The 14,858-nt window shown below is 48.4% G+C and overlaps 1 protein-coding gene across 1 annotated transcript in view; it reads right to left on the reverse strand.

The window, feature by feature from the left end:
* Nucleotides 1–1,080: 1,080 nt before the first annotated feature.
* The window catches only part of LOC132381251 (A disintegrin and metalloproteinase with thrombospondin motifs 5-like), a 32,067-nt gene continuing 18,289 nt past the window's right edge, over nt 1,081–14,858 (reverse strand). Inside the window, exons 5-9 of the mRNA XM_059950631.1 lie at nt 14,399–14,589; nt 10,970–11,126; nt 5,808–5,983; nt 2,052–3,140; nt 1,081–1,327 (exon numbers count right to left, since the gene is read on the reverse strand). Coding sequence (XP_059806614.1) covers nt 1,186–1,327; nt 2,052–3,140; nt 5,808–5,983; nt 10,970–11,126; nt 14,399–14,589 — 1,755 coding nt within the window. The 3' untranslated portion in view covers nt 1,081–1,185. The remainder of the gene's footprint in view (nt 1,328–2,051; nt 3,141–5,807; nt 5,984–10,969; nt 11,127–14,398; nt 14,590–14,858) is intronic.

The following is a 14,858-nucleotide window of genomic DNA, read 5'->3' on the forward strand; positions in this document are numbered from 1 at the left end:
GTCCCACTGGTACAGGTTCTGGCGAGTCCCATTGATACAGGCTTCTGGTGAGTCGCATTGGTACAGGCTTCAGGCGAGTCCCATTGGTACAGGCTTTCAGTGAGTCTGTCCCTGGGTCCCCATTGATACAGGCTTCCAGCGAGTCCCATTGATACAGGCTTCGGGCGAGTCCCATTGATACAGGCTTCTGGCGAGTCCCATTGGTACAGGCTTCCAGTGAGTCCCATTGGTACAGGCTTCTGGCGAGTCCCATTGGTACAGGCTTTCAGTGAGTCCCATTGATACAGGTTTTCAGTGAGTCTGTCCCTGGGTCCCCATTGGTACAGGCTTTCAGTGAGTCTGTCCCTGGGTCCCCATTGATACAGGCCTCCGGTGAGTCCCATTGATACAGGCCTCCGGTGAGTCCCATTGATATAGGTTTTCAGTGAGTCTGTCCCTGGGTCCCCATTGGTACAGGCTTTCAGTGAGTCTGTCCCTGGGTCCCCATTGATACAGGCCTCCGGTGAGTCCCATTGATACAGGCCTCCGGTGAGTCCCATTGATACAGGCTTTCAGTGAGTCTGTCTCTGGGTCCCCATTGGTACAGGCTTTCAGTGAGTCCCATTGGTACAGGCTTCCGGCGAGTCCCATTGATACAGGCTTTCAGTGAGTCTGTCTCTGGGTCCCATTGGTACATTCTTTCGGTGAGTCCCCACACCCAGTGGTTGCAAGGGACTCCTTGCAAGGGACTTCCCCTCCCTCAAGAATCTGGCTCCTTGCCAAAGGACAGGGACCAAACCAAATTTGTGCCCTTTGTGACACAGTTCGTACACACAGCCATGCTGATTGCAGTACAGGAAATGGATGAGCATTGAGAACAAACCATGATCCCCCCCAAAAAAACACCTGTAAGGAACTGGGGAGTGGGGGTGGGGGTGGGATGGGGGTAGGGCTGAGGTTTGACTATCCCATGCACAAACACACAAAAACACACACACATACACACACACACACACACACACACACACACACACACACACACACACACACACACACACACACACACACACACACACACACACATGAGTGTTCCTCAAACAGATTTATTGGATATTGGAAATATAGGAGAAGGACAAATATCAGTAGGATGATCAATAGATTTTGATATACAAATAGTGAGCGGTCTCCGAGAGTCTTCATTTCATTTCATTGTAACTTCATATCTGACTCGTAACCTGGGAGTGTGTGATGGGACACTGTAGAGGGAGCTTCACTCTGTGTCTGACCCGTGTCCTGGGAGTGTGTGATGGGACATTGTAGAGGGAGTTTCACTCTGTATCTGACCCGTGTCCTGGGAGTGTCTGATGGGACAGTGTAGAGGGAGTATGTGATGTGATGGTGTAGGGGGAGTGTGTGATGTGACAGTGTAGGGGGAGTATGTGATGTGATGGTGTAGGGGGAGTATGTGATGTGATGGTGTAGGGGGAGTATGTGATGTGACGGTGTAGGGGGAGTGTGTGATGTGACGGTGTAGGGGGAGTGTGTGATGTGATGGTGTCGGGGGAGTATGTGATGGGACTGTGTAGGGGGAGTATGTGATGGGACTGTGTAGGGGGAGTGTCTGATGGGACTGTGTAGGGGGAGTTTGTGATGGGACTGTGTAGGGGGAGTATGTGATGGGACGGTGTAGGGGGAGTGTGTGATGGGACTGTGTAGGGGGAGTGTGTGATGGGACTGTGTAGGGGGAGTGTGTGATGGGACTGTGTAGAGGGAGTTTGTGATGGGACTGTGTAGGGGGAGTATGTGATGGGACTGTGTAGGGGGAGTGTCTGATGGGACTGTGTAGGGGGAGTGTGTGATGTGATGGTGTAGGGGGAGTGTGTGATGGGACTGTGTAGGGGGAGTGTCTGATGGGACTGTGTAAGGGGAGTATGTGATGTGACGGTGTAGGGGGAGTGTCTGATGGGACTGTGTAGGGGGAGTGTGTGATGGGACTGTGTAGAGGGAGTGTGTGATGTGATGGTATAGGGGGAGTTTGTGATGTGATGGTGTAGGGGAAGCTCTGAGTCTATCCTTTTCCCCTGTGGCAGCTCCCCCTGACACACAGTGCCATGCTGTGTGGTTTCTGTTCCTGATTGCAACCCTTCACTTGTCTCCCTGCTTCATCTGTACAGACCACCCTTCTCGACACCCAGCCCACACCGCAGGACACAGAGCAGAACTGCCAGGGTCCCGTCTGCCAGCTTCCTGAGGTGGGGCCCATTGTGGGGAGCGGAACTGGAGCCAGAGTGAGGCCAGCGCTGACGTCCTGTGTGAGGACTGGTGTGGGTTCCTGGCTTGGGAAGCAGCTGAGGTCCCCTGTAGGAATAGGGGTGGGTTGTTCTTGTGGGGAAAGTGTGGACTGCTGGCTAGAAGCATAGATGTGTTCTATTTTTGGGTCAGAAGAGATGTCTGGTCTGGGGACTGGAATGGTGTTCTGTTTGGGGAGAGAAGTGGGGTCTGGACTGGGGACTGGAATGGTGTTCTGTTTGGGGAGAGAAGTGGGGTCTGGTCTGGGGACAGGGCTTGTGTCCGGTTTGGAGACAGGGGTAGTGTGCGGTCTGGACACAGGGGAGGGGTGTGGTCTCAGGATAGGGTTGGGTTCTGGTCTGGGGACTTTAATGGTGTTCTGTTTGGGGACTGAGGTCACATCTGGTCTGGGGACAGGGCTTGTGTGCGGTCTGGACACAGGGGAGAGGTGTGGTCTCAGGATAGGGTTGGGTTCTGGTCCGGGTTTCCCTGCTGGAGCCCATGCCACCCCTCGCACTTCCTCGCCCTGCATCATCCTCCTGTGTAGGTAGTAGGAGTAGGTGATGCGGACTGCCCTCCTTGAGCCCAGGTTGTACACCGCCAGCCTCAGCTCCTCGGACAGGGGGGCACGGGTGAGTGCCCGCAGCACTTCCCTGCGGGAGCTCCAGCCCGAGTATTGCAGTGCTACTCCACCTGCCTCCACCAGGCTGGGAAAGCCACTGATCCAGCCCCCACCATTCAACGCGAAGCTGCCATCCTCCCGCTGCAGTACCAGGCAGGTCGACAATCGGAATGGGATCTTCCTGGGCTGTTGATGCACCTTCAGGTTGGCTGCTCCCCGTGGGATCACCCCCACCTCACTGTAGTTCATCCTGCAGGATGGAGAAAGAGGGTCAGGCCCAGCCCACTCGTGCCACTTCATTCCCCACCCTCAGGGACACTCGCACCCCATATCCTCCACTTAGACCTAGGTAACAGACCGCAAAGGGGAAGAAAGGCCTTTTGTAAGAGTAATACAACATTTAGGAAGGATGTAATCTATTGACAGTGTAGAGGAGTACCAGGAAATGTAACAGGATCTGGATTGATGGTATAGCAGGGCTGAGGAATGGCAAATGCAGGTTAATTTTTATTTCATTGAAATACAGCACAGAACAGGTCCTTCAAGCTGCACCCAGTTCGACTCCAGCCTGATCATGGAACCATTTACAATGACCATGTAACCCACTAACCCAAATGTCTTTGGACTGTGGGAGGAAATCGGAGCACCAGGAGGAAACCCATGTGATCACAGGGAGGGAGTACAAACAAATTGTAGGCAGTAGTGGGAATTGAAACTGGGACGCCGGCACTAAAAACTGCTTTGCTAACTGCTTTGCTGCAAGGTGACCCCACAGTAATTTAACTGAGCTAATCGTGCAGTCACAAGGCACGAAAGAACAAATCAAAGAAGCAAGGGTCAACTGAACAGGAAGGTGGCGGAAAAGGATATGGGAACATTGGCCATCATCCAACAGTGTGTGAGTACCGAAGGTAGTATATTATGTCGCCAATGTCCAACACGTTGGCAAAGTCATATTTGGGGTGTTAGGTAATGTTCTGCTTGATTTGATGTAGGAAGCAAGCCAGTCCACTATAAAAGGTGCAAAAGATAAGTTTGCAAGGAATTGAGGGACTGAGTTACAGGGAGAGAGGAGACAGTCCAGACCAAGTTGCAGTGAGAGAGGAGAGAGTCTGGACCGAGTTGCGGGGAGAGAGGTGAGATTCCGGATGGAATTGCGGGGAGAGAGGTGAGAGTCCGGACAGAGTTGCGGGGAGAGAGGAGACAGTCCAGACCGAGTTGTGGGGAGAGAGGAGAGAGTCCGGACCGAGTTGTGGGGAGAGAGGAGAGAGTCCGGACCGAGTTGTGGGGAGAGAGGAGACAGTCCAGACCGAGTTGGGGGAGAGAGGAGACAGTCCAGACCGAGTTGGGGGAGAGAGGAGAGAGTCCGGACCGAGTTGCGGGGAGAGAGGAGACAGTCCAGACCGAGTTGGGGGAGAGAGGAGAGAGTCCGGACCGAGTTGCGGGGAGAGAGGAGAGAGTCTGGACCGAGTTGTGGGGAGAGAGGAGACAGTCCAGACCGAGTTGGGGGAGAGAGGAGACAGTCCAGACCGAGTTGGGGGAGAGAGGAGTGAGTCCGGACCGAGTTGCGGGGAGAGAAGAGACTGTCTGGACTGAGTTGTGGGGAGAAAGAAGAGAGTTTGAGCTGAGTTACAGGGAGAGATTAGACAGTCTGGACTGTGTTACAGGGAGAGAGGAGATGGTCTAGATTCAGTTACGGGGAGAGATTAGACCGTTTGTGCCTAGTTATTGGGAGAGTTTAGACAGTCTGTACTCTTTACAGGGAGTCATTAGTCTGTCTGGACAGTGTTACAGGGAGATAGGAGACAATCTGGATTGAGTTATAGGGAGACATTAGACAGTTTGAGCTTTTTTTCCTCTAACATATGGAAACTCAATCCAAGGAACAAAATTTTAAAGTCAGAGGTGAAAGGTTTTATAGGAAACAGAAGGAATTTTTTTCCACACAGTGGGTGGCGGATTAATAGAAGCAGCTGTCAGAGGAAGTGCTGCAAGCAGGTTCAGCACGTTAGATACATTGAAGGAATCTACTCAAGGATTTGGATTACAAGAGTTTTGAAAGATATGGGTCAACCAGTGGGAAATGGAATTATCTTGACTATATATCTTGGTCAGCCTGAATATGGATGGTCTGGAGGGCAGTTCATTGTTCTGCACGTCTCTGATTTGATGATGGAGTTAATTTAATCAATTAGTCTAGTTGTTTCTGTTGACAATTCCCACCGCTCTCTCTCCTGGTACATGTTGCAATCACATTCTGAGAATTAGACTATGGCAGATGTAGGAGTCCAACTCATTGGTTACCCATCAGTAGAGAACACGGTAAGGTTACCAGGAGCAATAAGTGAAAGGGAGTAGTGGGAATGGTCAGGAAGTCGAGGATCCGAGAGTGGAAACTGAGGGATGGTGAATAAGTGCCCAAAGGGAATATGATATTATTGTGCACCATGGTAGGTTATAGGTCAGAGCATTGGTCATCTGCTTGGTCAGATGAAGGGTCAAGAGATCAACAGCTGAAAGGCTGAAGGGCTGTCCAGTTAGTGGGGTCAAGGATCAAGAGTGGGGGGAGGGGATGAGCTAGAGAAGAAAAATCAAAGAGTCAATGATCAAAATTTTTGCAAGGTTCCAGGGTCAAAGGGCAAGAGAGTTGTAAGTTTGACGGGTAGGGGGTTGGGGTTTGGCAGGACGAAATTCATCAGCAGTGGGTCATCGTTTTGATTGGGTGAGTGGCATAGGTCCTTAGTGGGTCATTATTTTAAAAGGTAGGGTTCAGAGACTGAGGGGCAGATCATAGGAAGGTTGTGCAGTTAGCTTGGAGTTCAATAAAAGAGTCTGGAGGTTGCAGGGCTTGTATACAGAAAGAGAGTTTGGAGATGAAAGGGCAGGATCCAGAGGTGAAGTTGCAGGGTTCACTCACACTCTGCTATGGTAGTGATGGACCACCCTCTTGCAGTTTGCTTCAAGACCCCCGCACACACCACAAGAACTGTAGCGCTTCCTGGAGCCAATCAGCCCATCACAGCCGGTCTTCACACACTGGCTCCGCACACACACAGCATTGCTGTGTGGGAAACACTGCGTCCCATCCTTCACCTGCAGAAAGTTGGGGCAAAGAGCAAAGGTCAGCCTTGGGTTACATAGTGAGCAGAGGTCAGTCTTGGAGTTGCACAGCCTCGAGGTCATGCAGAGGGCAGGCATGAAGTTACACATAGAAGTGAGGTTAGTTGTGTGGTCGCAAAGACAGGAGTGGGAATCCATGGGTTCATTTGCAAGGCGAGAGGTCAGTGTTTGGACCAAGGGATCGGGTCACTGAGGATCAGACATCCAGGACACTCAGCGCGAGGTTTAGTATGACCCGCATATGTCATGAAATTTGTTGTCTTTGCAGCAACAGTAGAACATAATACAGTACATAATAATAGAAAAACACCATGAATTACTTTCAGTATATATAATGGTTAAATTAAATAAGTACAGCAAAAATAAAAATCAAAAAGTGATGTGGTAGTGTTCATGGGTTCAATGTCCATTGAGAGGGGAAGAAGCAGTTCCTGTAACATTGTACGTGTGTCTCAGGCTCCTGTACCACCTCCTTCAATGAGAACGTGGCATGTCCTGGGTGATTTCAATGATGGACGTTGCCTTTTTGAGGCACTGCTCCTGCAAGATGTCCTGGACACTGGAGGCCAGTGCCCATGATGGAGCTGACTGAGTTCACAACTCTCTGCAGTTGATTGCAATCCTGTGCAGTAGCCCCCCCACTCCCACACCTCTCCTCACTCAATACCAGATGGTGATGTAGCCAGTTAGAATGCTCTCCATGGTACATCTGTAGAAATCTCTGAATGTCTTTGATGGCAAACCAAATCTCTTCAAGCTCCCAATGAAATATAGTTGCTGTTGGACCTTCATTACAGCTTCATCAATATGTTGGGCCCAGGATAGATCCCCAGGAACTAGAAATTGCTCACTCTTTCCATTTCTGATCCCTCTGTGAGGACTGGTGTGTGTTCCCTTGTCTTACCCTTTTGGAAGTCCATAATTAGTTCTTTGGTCTTACTGACGTTGGGTGCAAGGTTGTTGCTGTGACACCCTTCCCCTAGGTGATATATCTCACTCCTGTATGCCCTCTCATCACCATCTGAAATAGTTGTGTTGTCAGCAAATTTATAGATGGCATCTGTGCCTAGCCACACAATCATGGGTGGAGAGAGAGTAGAGCAATGGGCTGAGCAAGCATCCAGAGGTGTGCCCTGAGATTGTCAGCGAGGTGCTAATGTTATTTCTGATCCACACAGATTGTGGTCTTCTGGTTAGGAAGTTGAGGATCCAATTACAGAGGGAGGTACAGAAAACCAGGGTCTGGAGCTTTTTGATCAGAACTGTAGAAGAAGCTGTTGGGATTGTCCATGGGGGCATCAGCAGGGAGTCACGAGGGTGGGGGAAGGTGTAGCCAGAAAGAGGCACTTGTTGACTCTGCTTTGGTGCTGCATTGACCCAGTGTTGACGTATCTTGACCCAACGTGGTGGTATGGTGGTGGAGCTGCGTTGTTCTGGGAAGAACACTACAGCACAGAAAACAGGCCATTTGGCCCTTCTGGTCTCTGCCAAAACTTTATTCTGCTAGTTCCATTAACCTGCAACCAGTCCATAACCCTCCAGACCTCTCCCATCCATGTAGCCATCCAATTTATTCTTAAAACTTAAGAGTGAGCCTGCATTTACCAAGTCAGATGACAGCTCGTTCCACAGTCACACCACTCTCTGAGTGAAGTAATTCCCCCTAATGTTTCCCTCTCACCCTAAAGCCATGTCCTCTTGTATTTATCTCTCCAAGTCTAAGTGGAAAGAGCCTACTTGCATTTACTCTGTCTATACTCCTCATAATTTTGTAAACCTCTATCAAATTCCCCCTCATTCTTCTACGCTCCAAGGAATAAAGTCCTAACCTGTTTAATCTTTCCCTGTAACTCAACTCCTGAAGACCCAGCATCATCATAGTAAATCTTCTCTGCACTCTTTCAATCTTACTGATATCCTTCCTAGAGTTAGGTAACCAGAACTGCACACAACACTCCAAATTTGGCCTCACCAATGTCTTATACAACCTCATCATAACATCCCAACTCCTATACTCAATACAACACACACAAAATGCTGGTGGAACACAACAGGTCAGGCAGCATCTATAAGGAGAAGCATTGTCAACATTTCGGGCTGAGACCTTCACATTAGGATCTAGGCCCGAAACGTTGACAGTGCTTCTCCTTATAGATACTGCCTGACCTGCTGTGTTCCACCAGCATTTTGGGTGTGTTGTTTGAATTTTCAGCATCTGCAGATTTCCTCGTGTTTGCTCCTATACTCAGTACTTTGATTTATGAATGCCAGGATGCCAAAGGCCTTCTTTACAACCCCGTCTACCTGTGACGCAACTTTCAGGGAATTATGTATCTGAACCCCCAGATCCCTTTGTTCCTCCACACGCTTCAGTGCCCTACCATTTACTGTGTATGTCCTACCTTGATTTGTCCTTCCAAAATGCAACACCTCACACTTGTCTGCATTAAGTTCCATCTGCCATTTTCTGGCCCATTTTTCCAGTTGGTCCAGATCCGACTCCAAGCTTTGAAAGACATCCTCGCTGTCCTCAACGCCTCCAATCTTAGTGTCACCAGCAAGCTTGCTGATCCAGTTTACCACATTATCATCTATCAACAAACAACAATGGTCTCAGCACAGATCCCTGAGTCACAGGCCTCCAGTCTGAGAAGCAATCATTCACTACCACTCTCTGTCTCTGTCCCACACAATCAATTTTGAATCCAGTTTACAACCTCTCCATGGACACCTAGCATCTGAACCTTCTGAACTAACCTCCCATGTAGGATCTTGTCAAAGGCCTTACTAAAGTCCATGTAGACAACAGCCTTTCCTTTATCTACTTTCTTGGTAACCTCCTCGAAAAACTCTACAAGATTTGTTAAACACGATCTACCACGCACAGAACCATGTTCACTATCCTCAATCAGCTTTGGCTGTCCAAATACTTGTATATCTGATCTTGCAGAACACCTTCCAATAATTTACCTACTACTGATGTCAGGTTCACTGGCCTGTAATTACCTAGTTCACTTTTGGAGCCCTTTTTAAACAACGGAACAACATGAGCTACCCTCCAATCCTCTGACATTGCACCCGTGGCTAAGCACATTTTAAATGTTTCTGCCAGGGCCCCTGCAATTTCTACACCAGTCTCTCTCAAGGTCCAAGGATATATCATGCCAGCCCCGGGGCATTTATCTACCTTTATTCACTGTAAGGCATCAAGCACCTCCTCCTCTTTAATCTCTATATATTCCATGACACTACTACTTGTTTCTTTTCCTTCCGTATAGGCTATGCCAGTTTCCTGAGCTGTGTGCAGACAGCTACTCATGCTTCTGGACACATCAGTAATGTTCCTGGAATCATCGGGTGTTTCGGGTCTTTCAACATCATACACCCTTCCCCAGGTGACCCAGCCGGGACTGATCAGACCCCAGCTTGTGTCCAGGTGGCTCGCTACGCATGACTCCATGGCTCCCCTCTCTTGAGCCACAGCCACCTTGAGGCCCTCTCTGCAGCATCGGTTGTATTGCGAATGGCTCTCCTCTTCCTCTCTCCCTCAATGCCCAAATTGCTGTAGGCTCTGGCTAAGGAACAGGCTGCGAATCCCCTTCAACCAACTTCCACTGGGAGACACCTCGCTCTCCATCCAGCCTGCTGGCAGTTGCTGACCAGTCCTGCCTACTTCGATAGCTTCCTTTCAAAGGCCTCTTCCAAGCGATCTTCCCATGGGACTGTCAGCTCCAGCAGCACCACCTGCTTCGTAGACTCAGACACAAGTACAATGTCTGGTCGCAGGGTGGTGGCTGCGATATGGTCGGGGAACCTCAGCTGCCTTTTGAGGTCCAGCAACAGCTGCCAGTCCCTTGCAAAGGTCAGGATACCTGCAGATGTTCTTTTGGCGGGTATTGACTGCTCCCCAGCTCTTACAAAGGCAATGGTCTGCTTGGAGGGTCAGGACCACTTCACCCACTCCACTCCTGTGCTGATGGCTCCAGCGATGGTCTTCAGGACCTGATCATGCCTCCATCGGTACCGTCCCTCACCAAGTGTCCTTGTGCAGCTGCTGAGGATGTGCTGGGAGCACAGTGGGCACGCTGATGACTCCTTTTAAATACTGATGCAAAAAAACTGTTTAAGGTCGCCCCCATCTCGTGAAGCTCCACATATAGACGACCACTCTGATATTCTAGGGGACAAATTTTGTCCCTTACTATCCTTTTATTCTTAAAATTCTTCAAGTTTACCTTCACATTATCGACCAAAGCAACCTCACGTCTTCTTTTTGCCTTCCTGATTTCCTTCTTTACTTTTTTCTTACATTTTCTATACTCTCCACCTCATTTGATCCTTGTTGCCTATGCCTGCTATACACTTTTCTCTTTTTCTTAACCAGATCGCCAATATCCCTTGAAAACCAAGGTTCCTTATGCCTGTTGACTTTGTCTTTAATCCTGGCAGGAACCCGCAAACTCTTCGCTCTCAAAATTTTGCCTTTGAAGGCCTTCCACTTACTGAACACATCCTTGCCAGAAAACAACTTATCCCAATCCACTCTTCCTAGATCCTATCTCATTTCCATAAAATTGGCCTTTCTCTTGAGGACCAGACCTATCCTTATCCATAATTAACTTGAAGCTAATGACATTATGGTCACTGGATCCAAAAAGTTCGCTTAGACGTACTTCTGTCACCAGACCTGTCTGGTTCCCTAATAGGAGATCAAGTATTGCATTCTCTCTCGTTGGTACCTCCATATATTGATTTAGAAAACTTTCCTGAACACATTTGACAAACTCCAAGCCATCTAGCCCTTTCACAGTGTGGGAGTCCAGGTCAATATGTGGAAATTTAAAATCCCCTGCTACTACAACTTTCTGTAATAGTAGGGGATATATATGCCTGGATGGGACTGGGAGGTGGTGGTAGGGGTGTCTCAATGGGGAGAGTTATGGAGAGATTTAGACAAACCTTGATAGAGAAAACGTTGACACGAGCTGTCCCCTTCAGCAGGCAGTTGAGTTTACAGAGGTCAGCCCAGCGGATGCCATGGTAATAGGGCTCCCATTCCTGTAGTGTCCCCTCTGGCGACAGCCCATTCCTCTCCTCACACTGCTCCTGACGAAAGCTCAGGCCTGTCGGCAACAGTGCATCTCCCATTAGGAACACGCCACCTGACCATGGGGAGGGGAGGGTAAGGGCAGAGGACTGGGCCCAAGAAAGGGTGGACATGGCCTTAGCCACAGGGAACAATGGAGGGGATCAGCTGGGAAAGTGCGATGAGGCAGCATGGAGGAGTAGAGGTGGAGGCTGGGGGTGACTGGACTGTGGAGGGCAGATGCAGTTCGGGACAATCACATACAGACTGCAGGGGAATGGCACACAGATGCAGTGGGCAGAGCCCCTGCTTCCCAGCTGTAGAGTGTTGGGTGCTGCCCGTGTGGATTTTCCACATTCCCCCTGATTGTTCCATTTTCCTCCCATGCCCAAAGATGTGCGGCTCGGTAAATTGGGTCACTATGTGCTTAAGGAAGCCCCATTGCTGAGTGTGAGCCAGGCTGCCGAGGTGGACAATGAGGACAGATCAGAGGAGGAGGAGGAGGCGGTTCAAAGTAAATGTATTATCAAAGGTGTGTATGTCACTATATGCTGTACATCTCTGAGATTCATTCTCAGTAAAGCTAAGGATCACAATAGGGTGCCACGGGTGTGTAGTGGTTACTGTGATGCTATTACAGTTAGGGGTGTACTGGAGTTCAGAGTTGAATTCCGGCAGGAAAATGTATACATCCTCCCCATGGAACATCTAGGTTTTCCCCCTGTGCCCCGGTTCCTTCCCACAGTCCTAAGACGTACGGGGTAGGTTCATTGATCATTGTAGATTGCCCCATGATTAGGTTAGGGTTAATTGAGTTTGTCAGGGGTTGCTAGGGTCACTGTGTCTCAAAGGGTGCTTAGTTGTGAAATAAATAAATAAAATCCATGAAAGACCACACCTAACAGGACAGACAAACAACCAGTGTGCAAAAGACTTATTGTAAGCCATGCAAGTACAAAAGAAATAATATTGCTAATAATTAATGCCTTTCTCAGAGACAGGAACCTCTTCCAGAAACAGGAGGGTTCCTTGTGGCGATATGAGATGTGTTTAACAGAACAAATGATCAAAAGTACATAATAAAATAACAAATTCAAGATGATAAATGTAGAAAATACCAAAAGAAGCAAGAATCAATCCACCACATTACCGGATCCTGTAGCAGTTGAACTCAATCTGATTACTTACACAATCAAGTGGCAAAGCATCATTCACCAAAATTCTGTTTTAAAATACAAACACCTAAAAGACACCGTACCTGCTGAGCCTGATCCCGTTTTAGAGTCAGAGTCCCACGAATTATATTACTACTGATCCAATATTACAAATAGAACAATCCATAATGACTGTCAGGATATTATAATACAGGATAAACAAGCAAGAACAACTTATTTAATCAATACAGCCATTCCAAGCACACACAACTTATAGAAATTACTAAATGAAGAATCAAAAATATGCAGAATTCAAGGATTCAAAGTACATTTATTATCAAAGTATGTATGCCCTCTACAACCCTGAGATTTCTCTTCCCACAGACAACCACAAAACAAAGAAACACCACTGAACCCATTCAAAGGAAAACGTCAATCCCCAACGTGCAAACAAAGAACAAATCACACAGACGGCAAAATACTGAGCAAAAAAAACACAGAACATAAAACATGAAACCACAGTCAACCAAACATTCAGTTTCAGCTCAGTTCTGTTCAATCTAGCGCAGGTCGCAAAGCCAATCACTCGATCAACGTCACACAAAGTAACAACAAAAAGTGGAAACACATCATAACATAAACTGTGCAAGTCCAATCCACAAACCTCATTGATTAAACCTTGCCCAAGACCCAAGACTCTTGACACCATCCTTCAGCAGCAAGCGAGAGGGACAGAGAGAGGCTGATCGAAGGCAACACCTTCCTCTGGTAGCAGTGAGCAAGAGCATGAAAAGAGGCACTGAAAGACTATGGAACATGAACAAGGTATACATTGCCCCAGTAGTAATGTCTACAAATGGCAGCATCCCAAAGTCACTACACAGCACTATCTACGTAAATCTCCAGAAGCCACAATATGAAACACCACTGGAGCAGACTGAAAGATCCTAGCAATTGAGAAGTGAGTGTTCTTGGCTATGCCTGCACTTTCAATAAACGATAAATGTCAAGAATATGAGATAGGGTGCTTGAAAGTGAGTGTTGAGTTTGTGGAAACAGTTCTGTGTTGGGGTGAGTGAAGTTGAGTGCTAATCCCCTTTGGGTTCAAGTGCCTGATAACCATTCCTGAACCTGGTGGTGTGGGTCCTGAGGCTCCTATACCTTCTTTCTGATAGCAGCAGTGAGAAGAGAGCACGGCCTGGATGGTCGGGGTCCTTGATGATGGATGTTGATTTTTGCAGCAGTGCTCTGTGTTGATGTGTTCAATGGAGGGAGAGGCTTTACCCAGGATGGACTGGGCAACATCCATTACTTTTTGAAGGTGTTTCCATACCAGGCTATGATGCAACCAGTCAGTTATACACTCAACCATACATCTATAGAAGTATGTAAAAGTTTTAGATGTCAAGCCAAATCTTCACAAACTTGTAAGGAATTAGAGGCACTGCCGCCCTTTCTTCAAAACTGCTCTTACCAGGACAGATTGTCTAACAGGATAACACCAAGGAACTTAAAGTAACTGACCCTCTCCACCTCTGATCCACTGATGAGCTGAATGACCTTTGATTCCTGAAGTCAATAATCAGTTCCTTGGTCTTGCTGATGTTGAGTGAGAATTTGTTATTGAGGTTCTGCTCAGCTAGATTTTCAATCTCCCTCCTAGATGTTGATTTGTCAGAACCTTTGATTCGGCTAATAACAGAGGTGTCATCAACAGGAGCTATGCTTAACCATACAGTCATAGGTGGTGGAGAAGGTGAGTGAGGGGAATTCAAATTGATTTATTATGATTTATTATATAAAAATACAGTGAAAAATCTGTTTTACATACTGTTCAAAGAGATCAGTTCATCAAAGAGTGCATTGAGGTGGGACAGGGTAAGATAATAATAGTGCAACAGAGTGGGGCAATGGGCAGTGAGGTGGGTGGCGATGCCAAGGGGCAGGGAGGTGGGTGATGCCAAGGGGCAGTAAGGCAGATGAAGGAAAGGCCAATGGGCAGTGAGGCAGGTGAATGAGATGCCAGTGGGCAGTGAGATGGGTGAAGGATGCCAATGGCCTGGGCAGTGGACGATGCAGCAGGTAGTAACAACCAGCAAGGGCTCCTGATACAAGAGGGTTGGTGCTGCCACTGTCCCTGGGTGTGACCTACCGCCATTGTCTGGACAACCTTTCAGGTTACACGACTGGAACATCTCCCGCTTCCCAAGACAGAACTTGCCAAAATTGGCAGGAACAGGATTGTCACAACGGCGCCGTGAGAATTGGACCCCACCCCCACAGGAGCGAGAGCAAGATCCCCACGGACCCCAGGAACCCCAGCTCCCATCCACTGGAGTCTGAAAAATAGCAACAGACAGAAGGGTTAGACACATAGTGGAACTCACTCTGCACCATCCCATCACACACTACATCTACACTGTCCCATCACACACTCCCACTACACCGTCCCATCACACACTCCCTCTACACCGTCCCATCACACACTACATCTACACTGTCCCATCACACACTACATCTACACTGTCCCATCACACACTCCCTCTACACCGTCCCATCACACACTCCCTCTACACCGTCCCATCACACAATCCCTCTACACCGTCCC

The sequence above is a fragment of the Hypanus sabinus genome, chromosome 25, assembly GCF_030144855.1.
Source record: "Hypanus sabinus isolate sHypSab1 chromosome 25, sHypSab1.hap1, whole genome shotgun sequence".
NCBI classification, from domain to species: Eukaryota; Metazoa; Chordata; class Chondrichthyes; order Myliobatiformes; family Dasyatidae; genus Hypanus; species Hypanus sabinus.